The sequence below is a fragment of the Egretta garzetta genome, unplaced genomic scaffold, assembly GCF_000687185.1.
Source record: "Egretta garzetta isolate BGI_Z169 unplaced genomic scaffold, ASM68718v1 scaffold886, whole genome shotgun sequence".
NCBI classification, from domain to species: Eukaryota; Metazoa; Chordata; class Aves; order Pelecaniformes; family Ardeidae; genus Egretta; species Egretta garzetta.
In genome coordinates, this window is record NW_009260011.1 from 148,026 (window position 1) to 165,124 (window position 17,099).

A 17,099-nucleotide genomic window follows, 5' to 3' on the forward strand; every position below is an offset into this window, starting at 1 on the left:
GTTTCCAGTGGTTTGGGGTTTTTTTCAGTTATCAATTTCATATTTAAATAAATAATATTAAATTAGCATAATAAGTTAGCATGAACAAGACTAAGCAGCAAACTTCAAGCAAAATACCTTAAGATTTCAAAAAACATTATTAAAGCTTAATGGCAGGGAGTAGCACCAGTAGAAAATCTAACCTAGCAGCAATATATTAGGCACAAAGACATATACGTAAATTAGGAGCATGTAAAATGGCTATACTTTTACTTCAAAATACTGCAATTATCACAATTTTTATTTGCTCCTCTACAGGCCCTTGAGTGTCCCCTAGGCACAGCAGGTCACAGTTGCTACTCTGACTGGAAATACCTTCATGCTGACACACGACTGAATTATCATTCGAAATAGAGAAGAATTTTTGCCTTATCTCTGGAGAGTTACCTGAAATAACTTTTTTCCAACTTTTCCGTTGCCTGTTTCCTGACTCTTGCTCAAACTGAAATGCAAAAAAACCAAGACTACCGGCAGAGCCCTCAGCATCCCAAATCTAATGAAAGAGCAAGAAAACAACTTTTAATAGCAGACCTCCAGAGTTTTATTCTGTGGCTCTCAGAATGCTTCATTAAGGAGCTCAAAGTTAAGCATTATAGTGGGCAACTTACTTCTCATCATTCTAATTCAAATTTCACACAAAAATGCAACTGGTCCCATTTCTGGCTCGCAGGATCCTCATGCGCAGCACTGTTAGGTGTTCACGTGCGCAAAGGCTAGCACAACAGGAATTTAAAAATGAAACCAGTCTTCAAGAGCAGCAGAACATTTAATTTAATTTTATGCCTCATTGCTGCACTGTGATAAACAATATTAATGGGTTTCAATAGTCTGAATTAGAAGATACAGTCATGTAGCCATCTTCTCATTCATGAGACACAGTGCAGCTACACTAAATATAAACCTCTCTCCCTTACCTACTGGGGAACAAAACTTTGAACAAGTTCCTGAAAACATAGCAGGAAAATCTGCATGAAACTCATGACAGTCAGAAAAAGGCATCTGCATTTACATGAAAAGTAAGCTACCTGAAGAAAATGGCACCAGAGAACTGTCATTTCATTTGCATGGATCAATGCCCACTCTTACTTTATTGTTCTTGGAGAATCCCACTAAGTTTGCAGGCACGTGGAGCTAGGAATGTGTCCTTGCCAAAAGACAAACTAGTTGAACTGCACTCTCAACAAATACGTGCTTCTCCCTTTGAAAAGACATGCTTTCTGGTTTTATGGGCTCCCTTTCAGAGTCCATCTGAAAACAGGCCAAGTCGTGTTTCTCTGCTTGTGTTACATGGTGGTATGATTAGCAATTATATTCCAATTTAGGACAAGGGCTTTGGATGAAAACTAAGGGAAAGAAAAGCACACAGAAAATTCACAAGCTGTTTTTTAAAAGTACAAGGGCCACAAGGCTGACATGCCTGTAATTTTCCAGTGGACTTGGATATGAGAATATCCCCATATCTTGTTTCAGCAGTAATAGGCACAAAGTGAGTAGCTCAGTGGCAGGTGGGCTGCTTGCATTTTCTGGATGCAGTGATGAATGGAAACTATAAAGACTCTGAACAGAAAGGCATGACAATAGTTTTAATGGCTTGTAATATCATTTGCTAGGGTCTGGTCAGGTCAAGTAATTTACAAATCAGAGAAACTAGGACAATAAAAATAAACAGCCTAAAATCAAAACACATTTTAATATGAGTCATAGCTCATATTCAGGATGCTTAAATATACATTTACACCTGGCAAAAGTACATGGTTAGTTTTGAGCACATCATGAATTTCACAACACTGAAGGCTCAGTTTGAACCGCAGGTCTTGATAGCTAAGGAATCCCATTATGGACACATTCCAGAAGGGATACAGAACCAGTCATGTGGGCTAAAGAAGTCAAACGTGCCCACATATGGTACAATCCACTCAAGTCTTCTGCATGCTGTTGGCTACAACAGATATTGTGCTTTCATTATGCAAACCCTGTGGGTCACCAAAGGCAAGAAAATTTTAACTTTTGTGGTATTGTATAGCAAGTGGAGATTTCAGACAGAAAATAGAAAAAGGAAAGACTGTCTTTCTACATGACACTTTATGTTGTTCAACATTCTCTCTCTCTCTCTCCTACTTCCTCCAGATATGCACAGCAAGTGCAAGCTACACCAGAGGTGGATTATCTTATCCAGACTGAGCTACTCTTAAGTAGGACTTTGTGGTATCTATCAGGGCAAAGAAAACACCATCCCATACATAAATGGAGAGACTTGCCAGCTGAACATTAGAAACAACACGGTTAGAGACAATATGACAGTTGCAAAACTTTGCTACTCCATCACTGCAGCCATACCTGTCTTTTGGTCACAGTGCCATCCACAGGATCTATGTACTCAAAGCTGTCTGTTCTTTCCACACTGTAGATATTGTTACCCACAGCAAATTGCTGATGGCTGAACGATTTGTCAGTGATCAAAGCTTCCAGGTCTCTCATTATGAAATATGCTGTTCTGGGTTCCAGTGCTTCATAATCAAACCTTGCAAATACATAAAAAAAAGTAGAACCAAAAAGTAAGTCTCTTACAGATAAGAAAACAGTTCTGCTTTCACAGAACTCAATATATTCACAATTAGCAATTTACTGCTTACTTCAAAAATCAGAGGTGGGCCACTGAAGTACTGATTGCAAGTTAGACCAGCACACGCATGCAAGTCCTGTACAATCTGACCATTATGTCTGTGCACCACTGTTCTACACTGGCGACCTGACTCAGACTCAACAGAAATCATTTAGAAAATGCACCGTTTCTACAGTAGCATAGAAAACATCATCGATACACAGCTAGCTTTCTGAGATTAAGTAAACCATCAGTGCAGTGCTCAACAGCCGAGTGAAACAGAGAAAACTTTGCTAGAAGTTTTGAGGAACAGCTGCGTGCAAAAGACCTTACAGATATGTGAACTTCTCTGGATTAAGCCTATTCTGATGGAAAGACAGAGGCAGAAGCTAAGATGTAAATGACAGTTAGAGTTCACCCTTTCGAGACCTTAACAAAAATGAGTAAATGTTTGGATCTTTGGAGGAGTTCTCCTGAATTAAAAGTAGCCATAGTTCCTGTTCTCACTAAAACCCTGCCACACAGAAGCACATACAAAAACAAATGTAGGAGTAAATCTTGCTGGGATTTTGATTTTTTTTCAACACCACCTAACAAGCTATGCCTACAGATTCCACAAGTTAATAAGTCAAATCTTTCTGCCATTTGGTATCAGAAAATTCAATTACTCATATACTAGAAGTGACATATACACACTGCTCCTTCAATAAGTAAATAACTTCTGCTGCCACTTACTCATCAGAAAAAACCTGCCTACAGAACAGTGGCAATCTGTGGCAGATTTTCATTCATGCACGCCCAAAAGCAGGTGAGCACAGCTAACAAGCCATGGTTGTAGCAGAATTGTTCTATCAACTGCATAAGTTCCTGTGCCCTTTCCTTATTTTTCTCACCTGCAGTAGTAGTGCCGGCCAAATTTTGTCCAGTGATCCCTGACAATCTCCTCCACGCTCTGCTTTCGAGCTGCTAGGATTGAAAGCCAAACTAGCACAGCCCATAATCCATCTTTCTCTCGAAGGTGATCAGACCCTAAAAAGACATACATAAAACACATTATTTGGTATCACTGCAAATCAGAAAACAAGGTAAAGAGGCCGGGCAAATGTCTCATTTAACTTTGTATGTCATGTAACAGTAATCAACAGTACTAACCTCGGCAACTCTGGTATCTTACAGATGGACAACCAGAGCTAATATTTAAAATGTGATTTATTTATATATGGCAAAGTCAGTACTCCTAAGGTTAGAAAGATGCACAAGTATTTGAACATAAATGGTAGTAGTAGGAAAACATTTTTAGTCATGATTCCTGCCCACTGACATACAGGGTGTTTTCACACCTCTGGTACTGTTTCGCAGAACTGGGCTAGATATACAAACCCTGGCCATGAGCCAGCGTGTTCTGAGTTATGTGAGTTAGCATCTCCTTGTCTCTGCAGACATTCACCTGTAAAGCTGCAGAGGAAGAATTTTCCCATTTCATGAAAAATGAAGATTTCCAGAACGTTCACGACCTCCCATCAGGATGAAAAACAATAGCCTGAAAAAAAGGTTCTGGAAAAAAAAAAAACCTAAACCAGACAATAGTACTTTTTCCCCTTTCTATATTTCTCCATAGCATTCAGTGGTAAAGATGTTTGGATGCTCAGATCTAAATCCCTTCCTAGGTTTATATTTATGAAGAGATAAATTGATCCAAGAATGGAGACTAAGAACAGTTTTGGAATACCCCACACAATTTAGCACATACTTTCAATATATGGGAGGCACAAGTTCAAGCCTCTTATCTGAATTCAAAAGATACTTGATCTTGATTCAAAAGACTTGACCTTGCACTTCCCATGTTCAAAGCCAAAATGCCAACTTGGAGTAATAGGTTGCTCTGCAATAGACATGTAATGTATCTTAACCAGAAATATTTCTATGCAGTTAAGCTTTGCCTGTTAAAACTGGAATGGATCAGTCACCGAAAAGTTTCAATAACATCAGTATTTTCTAACAAAAGACTGTTTCATGGGAAGGTTCTTGGTCATCTCAGCAAGGGCTCTCTCCTTTTGCATAATTTAGAACAAGCTTTTGTGGCAATATGTATCTATACCAGATTACCAAAAGATCACAAGGAAGCATGCATGAGAATTATCACAAAGAATTAACACATCTGACACTCAGCAGATACTGATGACAACTACTAAGCCAATAGGCTCAAGAATCTTGAAGAGACATCAAATATGTAGCCATTGCTCTGGCATAATAATACTAGATTTGGTTAAAGTTTGTTACCTGCAACCTTCTAATTTTCTGTCTAGTCACACATTATTGAAGCCCTGAGTACAAAGCAAGTGCAGTAATTCACAAGTTTTGCTTCCTCCATGAATCAGGAAGGCAACCAGCTGCACTATCTGTGCCCTTAGAACATAGAAAATCCTCCAGAGAGGAATTTAAAAAGTCTTGCATTTTGTTTTATGAAATATCCTCCTTCCTCAAGCACAAAAATCTTGTGGCAGCCAGAGTGCTTTGCAGTGCTGTGGTTTTACATAACAGCCTGCAAGGTCTACACAGTCATCTGTCAAAACGGCTGTGTTTTGCTACTGCCAGAGGACACGGTTCCCATAATCTAAATTGATTCACTGAAGCTGTTAATCCTGCGAAAAACTGTCAACAGAAAATTAATGACATATAAGGAAAACAGCAAGACATGCAGAGAGCCACTGTGATTCCTAGGGTTCAGTCTCGACATCCATCTTCCAGTCACTGCTGCTGCCTTGGACTGGCAGTCCCTCTTCCTGGGAGACAGCAACAGTCACCATAGCAGCTGCTATTCACACACATTTGCGAAGAGCCCATCGTCCTGGGCCCGCCACAGCTCTGCCTCCCACTTAAGTCTTCTTGCGTTATGTTCAACCCTGGGGATGTAGACCTCCAACACCCTGAATCGAACATTAAGCAAGTTAGCTACCATAGAGTTAGCTAAACGCGAATTACTATTTCAGCACAACATCAGAGTTGTATGGGAATGATTACTGAAGACTTGTGAAGAGGAAAAAAAACTTAGATGAAGATTATGTTTGCATCTTTGAGTAAGGTAATGCAGAAAACAAGGACACTGAATACGGTAAATCAATTTAAGAGCTGAGACAGATGGTAACATTCTTTTGCATTTGCAAAGTAGCTGTCATGATAGTAAGAATACTTCCTGCCTGCCACTTTTTACCAGCCTGATCTGTAATCTGTGAGCTCTCTGCAACAAGGGCAGTCTCCTACTAAAATGGCCAGAGCTATGGGCTGGTCCTTGAGCAGCTGCTGTAAGAAGAATCATAGAATCACAGAATCATTTGGTTGGAAAAGACCTTTAAGATCACTGAGTCCAACTGTACCTGTCCACTACTCCACCAAGAGCGACAGCTCACTCTGTTCCCTGCTCCAGAGTCATGGGAGTTGTAAGAGCATGGAGTGCTAACTAATCAGAAGGAAAAGGGCAGGGTTATTTATGAGCTCTCATTGCTTTGCAAATAGCTGCAGATACGAAAGAATACCAAATGCCTCTCCACAGGAAGCTAGCCTTCGGACAATCAGGTCCTCACCTTTTCTATTCCCTTGATAACTCACTAGATCAGCTGAAGCATGCCTTCCACAAGAAACACCAGCAATATGGCCGACAGATAATAAAGCCAGCTTACCCATAGGCAAAGCAGATGGCATGGTCACAATCATTGTTATTGCACCCAAGAGTCTGCTCCCAGGTAATGGTGCAGGTTTCTGCCACAGCCACCAAAACAGAGACCCAGAACAGAGCTGTCACCTCCCACCCATCATTCCTCTGGTAGCAGCAGGAAAAGTCATCAGGTCACCATAGAGGCTGGGGGTTCCTGGGGACTGGGAGCACCGAGGGCTCCCCCGGGGTTGCAGGGCAGGGCCCGGCAGCCAGGCCGCATCCCACTGCCCCAGCCAGGAGCTGGGCAGCCAGGGGGCACTGGGCAGCCCCAGCCCCAGGCATCGGGCACCTCCCTGGGGATGGGCTGAGGCCAGGCCAGGATGTGGGATCATGGGCAGGCCTGGCTCGGAGAGCCCATGGCCAGGCAGGGCAGGGCAGTGGGGAGCTGGACACCGGCCCTGCCGCAGCATCACTGGGGTAGGGGCTGACAGCCCTGGGGGCTGACATGGGGTCCTGGGCCATTGGCAGGGCGAGGGAGCCCCAGGGGTCTGGGTAGGGCCCTGGTAACAGCAAGGTCACCCCACCATGGCTGTTCCTTTCCTTCTTCACCTGCTTGCCTCTCCTTTCAGCCACTCATCCTTAGCACTGAACAATTCCATTTCACCTAAAAAGTCACCTCTTTTGCTGGTATTACCAGCAACTTAAATGGCTTAAGTGTCTCAACAGACACAAGCAAGAAGTGGAGATATGGCATTGAGCTAAACACCTCAGCGATTTGTTCCAATGTAAACACTCGTTTATTCTCCTGTTGTGTAACCCAACAAACAGTACAGAGAGAGGCACAGCATTCATTCAGCAAAATGGTCTATACATCACGACATCTGTGCAATGGTCTGAACTGAACACCAAAGAAGAGATGAGTTTTGATTTGACAAACACTTCCAGTATGTTTCATTGAACCAAAATGGTCCAGTGAAACATGGACAGAAGAATTTTTGGAAAGCTCTCTGTTGTGCTCTGAGCCTTGTTCTGGCATGGCTTAAGGTCATAAATCTCTATGAAGAGGGATAAGCGTATACATGTATCATTCTTCCAATCCATTTAGCAGTTTTAGCGTGTGCTGTGTCCTTGTGTGTCCTTCAGGAGGACATACAGATTGTTGTTTCTCTGGAAAGAGAAAGCATTGGAAGAAAACAATCCAAAGGCAAAAGCCTGGATAGATATGCTGGAAACAACCCAACCGTTCCAGAATCAAAAGTCACTGATGAAAAACGCTAGCCTGATGTGAGTACAGGGACAACAACCCTGTGAGCCCAAGAAGTGTCTCAGTGTCATTATTCCTAATAGGAAGAAACTGACAACTGGGATTTCTCAGAACTTGTTTATTCCACCTCTTTTATTTCACCAGTGTATCCATCAACTGGGTTACTATATGCACATACATTGTTCTATTTATTGCCCATCTTTCTTTTAGCAAATTAAAATCTATTACTGCAACTTTGTTAGTCAACTCTGTTTTTCACTGACTGTACTGTTGTCTGTAGGTGGTTTTGCTTGCTCTCTCTCACGCTCATTCCTACTGCCCAGCTGACACGGTAGAAACTCTAGGGAGGGAGCTCGTTCTGCTGCCTCAGCTCAGCTAACACCATTCTTCTTTGCTTTACGGATCCCATATCTGCTGCTGTGGATCTGCAGAGGCAGAGCTGCCCTGTGCAAAGAAAGGATCAAGTAAAAGATGCCTTGCAACTATTTATTCCTGGGATTGACATGCTAATAGTCCTCCTTGCCTGCTGAGGGCTCTCAGCAACCTCAGGATAATTCTCAGTGATACTTCTAATTGAAACATCCAAGGCATTAATGAATTCCAGATTGTTTAAGGAGCTGAAGCAGAGAGACAACAGAACAGAGGAGTCAACAAATATTGTTCTGATTATCCTGTTATATTTGATTTGCCATCGGTAAGGGAAATTGCATAGCTGCAACTACTTCAACAACTTATTTTTGAGTTAATTTGTCACATATTTCTCCATATAACAGTAGCAAAAGTTATTTTTTACAACCACAACATTCAATTGCTACAGCTGGACTGTAAACAATTTGGAAAAACTCTCAGAGCATTTTCCCATTCATAAAGAAGTACTCAGCTTAAACAGGCCTAAACTGAAGTCAAGTCTTGAGAGGCAGTAGCCTGAGAAACAAAGTAAGATCATACAAAAATGTTCATATTATGATTTTTCTCATACTGGAAAGCTGTTGGGCATGCAGGCTGTCTTTTGCATGTCTAACTTATTCTGTATCTGAGATTTCCAATTCTGCTAGAGACAGTGAGCCCTGAGGGTCATATGCATGAAGAAAATGTAATTGCTTTCCCCTAAATTAGTCATCTCTGTCTACCATATTGCATTCTGTAAATGTGATTTTAAAACAAAAATCTGACTGAAGCAAGTATACAAACTCGTGGTAAAGCATTTTGTTTGCACAGACTTTGAGTCTTACAAATTTATCATCCAGCAATCTGAAATTTGACAATACTTCAGGGAAATGGAGATTTAGAGGCATTCTAATCTGTTCCTTTATTCAAGTTAATGAGATTATTTTATGTTTGTGTTGCTGTAACAGATACCAGCAAACAGCTCTTTTAAGGCTTTCATCCATTTCAGCAGCAACACATTTTTATATTCTCCACTAGCTCTTTTTCTATGTATCTTGCAGGAGAAGGTGGCTGATGTTAATAGCATCAGGAAATTCGGAGATAAAGCATGCAAATTCATTAAAGGTGTAGCAATTACTGAAGGGGCTTAAACTGCAGAAAGATAAATCAGCCACATAGCTCTCTTAATCCTGATTAATAGTTTGCTGATGAAACTTAGAAACTAATTGCTGCTGCTGACGCCCTTCTCTGAACTGTGTCCTGGGCATTAGTCATAGAACCAGAAAGCTACTAACCTCATCTGACAAGCTCTCCACACTGCTACAAAAATGGAAGAAGTTTTTAAAGCATTGGTTGAGCTCCAAGATCAGCTGCCAGAAAACAAGTCTGGGAAATACAGCCCTATGGGATGTTTTCAAAATCTTTTGTCCTTTTATAGCAGAAACTTTGCTTTTATTTACTTGCCAGAGCAAAATCCCTTATGTTACAAAATCCGGGCACTGTATTATTTGGAAATCCCAGCTGAGCTGGATTACCTGGATACACAAGCAATCGGTCTCCAGTGCTGTTCAGTTAGTTTGACGATAGCATGCGGATCTGTAAAACCCCATTCTCTTGCACAGAACAGCAAGTTTCCCACTCTGATCAGCTATATGGTACATTTCTTAAAATATTCCATGCTGAAAGCCCAAGAAGTGCCAAGTTTCATTCCCTAAATAGATATGATTGAGGGGAAAGCTGTAAAATTGATTCAAATGCCTAATACTGGCAGAAACTTGTGAGGGTCACACAGCTCAAGACATTACTTAAAGATTCACAGTAAGGTAAATATTTACTGCTAAAAACAGCTCACATTGCTGAAGTATTGGTCATCTACGGACCAGACTGCATTTTACACATAAACCTCCTGGCATATGAGGTATTTTCAGGCAGCTGAATTGAACTGAAAGACAATAAGGAAACTGAGGCAGGGAGAAAAACAAACAAGGCATCACAGTCATCGCATAATTGCCCTTTAGGCACGGTCACGATTCATTTAGACAGCAACTACACACGCACTGAGGAATTTAAACCCAGTGCTCAAGTTGTCTGGCTGCCTAGGGGATTGAATCTTCAGGATCCAGATTAGCCTTTAGATAGCATTGGCTTACATGGGAGGTCAGAGGTCTTTCTCCACTGAAATGCAGGTACAACAAAGCTCATCTGACCAGTACGTGTGGGGATGCACAGATTAAAAATTGCTGCAGAGCAGCTCTCCATGCTGCCCAGCAACATGTTGTTCAATCACCCTTAGAACTCACAGGAGACAGAATTTATCAGGAATCCAAAGAATTAATGATAGGATGGGAGAACCAGATGCAGATCACCTTATGAAAATACCTATTCAAAAGATACATTCAAGGCAATACAAGTCTGTGCCAGTCACAGCAATTAAGACAAGGCATCCAGGTTGCTAATCATGGGACATTGGCTCCCATTCACAACAGAAAGAAAATAAACATTCTTTATTAATTTAAATTCCCTTACTTTATACAGGTAGACAAGCAAAGAAATCTAACACATTTTTGGTTCTTCTATCATAGTCCATTCAGATACTTACAGACAGTTAATAACAGGCTAAGACATAAAGTGGCATGTCTACAGCTTAAAGGTATCCTCATTTGTAAAAGGCAGCATTCTGCTCTAATTGACCTTAACCAACAGACTTAATACTAGACTTTTAACTCAATCAAAGCAAAATGAAATTTGTAACCAAGTTTTACTGCATAATAAATTATTTTCTATGAAAAGCTGTAGCCAATGAATTATACACCAAAATAAAGAACTCAATGGAACTCAGATCAAAATAGAGAATAAATTATTAGCCAGGCAAATGGTTAAGTTATTCTGATACATGCTCATTCAAAAACACTTGCAACATAACCCTGCTAATAAATAAAAAGAAGTAAGAATTTCTGTGCCAGAATCCAGGAAACAAAAATTCAGTTTTTCTCATAAACCAAAACCACATTTGTGCAGATCTACAGACTAGCTATTTTAATTGTTTGCTCTAATGCTTCCTGTCAGTACTGAATTCACGAGGGCTCAGATTTCTCTTTCATTCTTCATTCTATTGTTTGACTGGTTCTTGGGACAGATAAGGGAGAAATACTTAAGAGAAAACATAGACGCTGACATGTAACTGAATTTCTTCTATTGATGATTTTATCTGAGTTTTGCTAAAGGTGATGTTCCAAAAAAGGGATGCCTGCAACAGGTTTGATTAGATGCACCACTAGACATACCAATCCTCATACTTTATACACTGAATCACATTAGGAAAAACCATGTTGTTTTTCAATACAGGCAAAATCCCTCCAAATGCTGCCGCAGTCTGTGAAGACTATTCCAGTGGCACCAGTGAGACCTTTTTGCATTGTGTTCAAGTCAGAAGAGAGTGCCAGGCATCTCCAAAAGCTGTCTGGGCAGTGGTATGACTGCCTATGGCTTCTGATTGTCTACCTTCCCCATTTTTCATAACTCAAGGTACGGGACACCAGAGTTGCAAGAAGACCCTTCAAGCTGTGAACAACTGATAGTTTTCGGTTCCAGCACAAGACAGAGTTAATTTGATGATTCTTTTGGCTTTGACTTGAGGCACCCAGGAAAATTAAAAGTTGTCATTAGAAGTCTGTGGAAAGTTTTGATTACGTATCACTTACCAGTGCCAAAGCTCTCCTCTCCACAAAGCGAGCAACGTCCAGAGTCCATAAGATTGGAAAAATATCTCCATCCTGCTGGTGTCTCATACACAGGAACCTTCATTAGTTTTGCCACTCTGGAAAAGACACAATAAAATATCACACAATTAAGCAGTGCTTTTTTTCCATAAGGCCTGAGATCAGTTGAGGAATATTCTAGGTCTCACTCCATCTCCTGACAGCTGGGCTACAAAGTTAAAACAAACACAAACCCAAAACCAAAACAGAGCAGATCCACAGCATCATTCAAAACCGATCCTTGTCTCAGAACCTGACTTCAGCCAAAACCCAGGTATGTTTATGCACTAACTATAGTATTTTGGAAAATGTAGGATCTCAGGTCAGTAGGTTTTACCAGTATCTTTCTCTCATTACTGAGCAACAGTTATATCTAGAGAGACAAAGTTTTGTTATACTTTGTTATAACATATACTGTATGTTATATAATATTTTAGTGAAAGTTAAAGCACCACGTTGAAGTACCTTCCTTTACAAAACACAGGTAGCCAAGACCAATATGCTTGAAAGACACCTTTACTTCTATTCACGTGTTCAAAGCCAAGGCAATACAGGAATGTTGCCATGATCCTCCTCTAAAAAAGCTTTCCTAGTCTCAACCTGAGTCTGAACTTACTTTCCCTGTCTATTCTGATGCACCTATATGAAATACTCCCACCAGCTGGCTGACCTGTCAGTGTTTTCAAGAATCAAAATAAACCACCATATAAGCTGGATGTGCTTTCCCTTCCCCTGGTTGTTAACTGGTAATTATTCCTGTTACAAACTGTAATGAAAAAATCTTTTCTTGGACTAAAAAACAAGAAAGAAAAAACAAATCCTCTAAGGAACCCAATACAAAGCTAGGATTTACGCGGAATGAATATTACCGTTCTTTTTGTTTCTAATTATATTTGCTTGCTTTCATTTTGTGCCTAGGATTTTCAGTGCCAACTGGTTTTTAATATGAAAAATAAGAATTGAGATACTCTTCCTTTCCTTTCTTTCTTTCTCTCTCTTTCTTTTTCTTTCTTTCTTCCTTCCTTCCCTCCTTTCTTCCTTCCTTCCTTCATTCCTTTTTCTTTTCCTCCTGATCTCCTCTGCTGTTCCCAGATGCAACAGAAAGGACCTGCTTTTTCCTGCTTTTCTGCTGGTTATTGTAAACTTAAAACAAGATCTGTCCCATTGTTTGTGACCCATGGAGGGAGAGTGAAGTCGTCCTGCCATTGTGTGAAGCGGTAAAGACTCTGTGGTCACAGAGAAGTGTGGTGTCACCTGCAGGTGGCTGCTGGGAATGGCTATGATGGGGACCTTGAAATGCTTTGATTGATTTTTTATTGTGACTGAAAAGGACCTTACAATCTCTCTAAAATTGCTGCAGCAATCACACCCAACAAACATTTCCTAAATTCGACCCCCACAGAAGAATACTTGACATGAGACAACTTACGTCATTTTAACTGCAGTCAAGCCCAGGCAAAGCAGATCAATCACAGCAGGATTCAGCGCACTGAACAAAATCCACCTAGAAGTTAACCTGTCAAGGTGAAAGCAGGCACCTCCCTGCTCAACAGAGAGACATCTGTTTTCAGATGGCCCATCAATCTGTCTTAAAGTAGGAGTGCAAGGTAGATGGGACAAACTGTCCAAATATGCAAATACTGACCCATTCAAAACCTGGTACGCAAATGTACCTAAATGACAGTTCAGCCCCTAAGTATTCTCTCTGAAATCTTTAAATTGTTCATCAGCACTGGTATTAAGTCTCCAAATCCACTCATTTTTAGGTAAAAAATATCCATTGCTATCTAAGTCTCCTATTCAGCCTAGGTTTTCATTTTTGTACTTACATATTACAACTAAAAAGAGTGGTTTTGAAATGAGATAGTGTAAGAATTGCTGAGACTTACTTGAAAAGTGCTAAAGAGATACCTGGAGAAAAACGTATCATCAAAATGTTTAATCCTAAACTCAGTTTTCATGTCTCTAGTTTAAAGGTAGAGGCAAGCATATGCCTCCTTATCTTTATACAGCACTAACTATATTATTGGCCCTGAGAAACACTGCTGCATAAGGGAGGTTATACAGTGCAGAGCTGAACAGGTTTCTGGCTAGCTCTGCAAAAAATCAAGAACATAGAACGATTTAATCTCTGTGTGACAGTAACTGCACACTGGGAACAGGACCATGCTGCCAAAAACTAGAAAACAACAGAAAACAATGGCTAACATGCTGGAAGAGCAAAACCAATTCTCTTGAGAGCCCAACAATACAGCAGGGATATTTCTGCTTTCAGAAAAGTTACCATATCCTGGTACTGGTTTTGGAGAAGGAAATCCTTTCCCTTTCACTTTTCTGTTTTCCACTAGTCTAGGGACAAACAGCTTTGGATGGACCTAGCCTGACCAGCATGAAAGGCTTCCAGGGGCTGTAATGGTTTTCAGATATTTCTGTGCACTAGACTAGCACTGAAGAAACAGGCGTTGATTCTGCTGGCACTGGGCTTAATTTAAACTAAGCCTTTCAAACAAACAAACAAATATAGTATACATATAAACATATACGTACAAAGTTTATAGTGAAATATTATAGTGAATATTAAAATATAGTGAATTGTCCCTTGTGATATTTTTTGTTCTTGGCTCTTTAAGATTTTAACAGAGTAAATAAGTAGAAGCACACTGAAAATTAAGCATACTCTTTTTTAATTGCCATTTTACTGAACTAAATAATCATCACTAGAAATCTCAATAAATGCAGAATGTGCCTTTATGCAACCTATAGACATTTAAGGTGAATGATCACCCCACAAAACAAGAGAGGGGGTCCCGCAGGGAGACGCAAAAAATTCTCAAAGCTGCAGACTCAGAGAAATAATGTGCTGCATCAGTTCAAACAAATAACAATGCAAACTACAGGAAAATACCCTCAGAGGAAGGAAACTAGTATTTTGTAACTGGGAAATTACTAGATCTTCAAAGCCAGGGAAAAGCAGAGATTAAATGTGGGAAGGGGGGGAGGATTTTTAATGCTCCTACATCTTCATCTTCATAAACAAGTAATATGACTAGAATGACTTCAGTGACTTTACATTCACCAGTATGCTTTCTTGTAGACAAAATGACAAAACCAGATCTTTCAGTCACTGCTACACCACATAGACAGATTTTTTTTTTAAAAAAGTGCCAACTGAAACAGACGGGTAGCATCCCTTGTGGGCCAAAATTTGGAAATTAGTTTCTGTGTACTACTGAAGATTTCCAGCACTACCTAACGCAGCATATGACTTCATGACAAGCTTGAAAGATACTAAGGAAATATTTTATTCTGCTAGGTAAATAAATGCTTAGGGTGAGGGTTTCTGGAACATGTAATTCTGCAAGAACAATTGCTGATGAGTCACGGTAACGGTTTTTGGTTTATCTATAATAAATCACAGATCCATTAATTACAATCTATGGTGGGTTTAGCAATGTACCTTCACAGGACAGTTCAACCAAGTCTGTATTATGTATGCATAGCTTTTTAAGTTTCTCTTCTTTCTGCACATTTACACAGATTCTCTAAATTTAGCAACTTAGAAATGGGAAGTCAAGTGGTTACCACAGAGATTTTGTTGTCCATATGAGATCTCTTGGTCAGACAGGATACTACTTCTCCCAGAGTTTTGGAACTGGTGCTGTAAAGTGCTGTTTTACATCCTGCACAGGTCTCACTCATCAGAGTAAATTTTGTATGTCTCATATATACGAGATATGTATATCATCAATAAGATACTGATACAGTAGTGTTCCCGTAAGGGCAATACCTCAGCCTCTGAGTTCTCTGGGTGAAGGTGTTACCTGTCAAAAGGCCCAGATTGATGGTTGGAATATACTTCCAGAGCAATTCAAAATAAAAACTGGAAAAAAATACGCCATATGCATACATTCGTTTTCCTAGTCTATTTGAAGTAAAGGCCTTCTATTTATGCCTAACCATGCAGTTGATCTACCTGTGTTTATATGTCCCATGAGTATGAACTGTGTGGAAGGAATACAACGAACTGTGGACCTTCTGGGTTTTGTCACCTCGGACATTTAATGGGACTGACTTCAAACAGTATTCTTGCTTGCCTTCTTTCAGCGTTAAGTGCTCACTACATCAATGAAACTACAAAATAAAGTTTCTTCTGTCTGTGTGTAGCACTAATCAGCTCTTGCTAGACTGGGAAACGGGGTACTTACACTTCAACCTTAGTTATTCTGCCCATATCAGACCTAAGGGTATTTATGTTCCCAGTGTGCTGAAATACTAACTAAGGAGAAGAAAAAAAATCAAAGAAGAGTGGACTGTACTTTCTGCAATTACACACATTTACTTAAAACTATATTTTATTAATTTAATAAAAAGCAGGAGCAACTGTTTGTAAATGGGGAGATAATAAAGTGAGTTAAATAAGAATATAAATTATTGTAAGGTTATATAGTTAAATTTACCCTCCTACTATACAACTTCACTCTCATTTTTATTTTGAGGAGCTAGTCCCACACTACCTATACTGACCACCCACTTTTTATTAAAACCTAAGGAGAACACATACAACACAACCATAAGAAGAAGTGTGAGTCATTTCATCACTAGAAAACAGAATTATTGGAGAGTTTAGTACCCACAGAGAACTGTTAAGCCAATTCTTGAACTCTACGATGTCTCACCAAAGCATCAGCTAGCCAGTTCATAATAAAGGTAATAATGAGCATAATAATCATCTTCATAATGAAGAGCAAAATTTTGGGAAATTTCCTCTCTCTCAAAAAAAAAAAAAAAAAATTAAAAGCTAATTCTAAATTGCTTTTGAAAGCCTTAACAGACTAATGTGGAAAACTTACCAATTCTGCACTAGGCAAGTGGACTACTTACTGTACAGCTGCACATCTGAATAACCCAGATCATTTTCCTTACACTTCATAGCCATATGCATGTCACCTAACTAGGAAAACAGAGGGTACAGGACTCCCGATAGCCCAAATAATTTTCCTGGAAATTACAGTCAAGATATTATCCTACTTAAACTGTGTAAAAAGATAACTTTCCATTGAAAAAAAATAGTCTTTTATTTAAAAAGGTTAAAGGAATATCCTTGTGATACCTTTCTTTCAGTTTTCCACGCAGTGGAGATAACAAACTGTTTTTCACAGCTGAGCTAATACAGCAAAGTGGTCCTTGAGGGTATCTCCCAGCCACTGTGGTTTTGCACTAGCTAAACACCATTGACTTCAGCAGAATTACCCTGACTTACATCAACAGAAGTCAGAGGGAAGTTTGCTACAACCTATTCTCTAAAATGCCACAAAAAGTCCTGGTGAATACACATCATTCGGATACAACAAATGGCCTGCAGCTAGCTGGCTTTCCTGTGCCCAGTGAAACTTTTAT

At 39.9% G+C, this 17,099-nt stretch overlaps 1 protein-coding gene across 1 annotated transcript in view; it reads right to left on the minus strand.

Annotated features, from left to right (window-relative positions):
- PGM5 (phosphoglucomutase 5) overlaps nt 1-17,099 on the minus strand; it is a 67,740-nt gene that overhangs the window by 17,915 nt on the left and 32,726 nt on the right. The window contains exons 6-8 of the mRNA XM_035896077.1: nt 11,646-11,761; nt 3,535-3,670; nt 2,377-2,560 (exon numbers count right to left, since the gene is read on the minus strand). Of these exons, the coding sequence (XP_035751970.1) occupies nt 2,377-2,560; nt 3,535-3,670; nt 11,646-11,761 (436 nt within the window). The remainder of the gene's footprint in view (nt 1-2,376; nt 2,561-3,534; nt 3,671-11,645; nt 11,762-17,099) is intronic.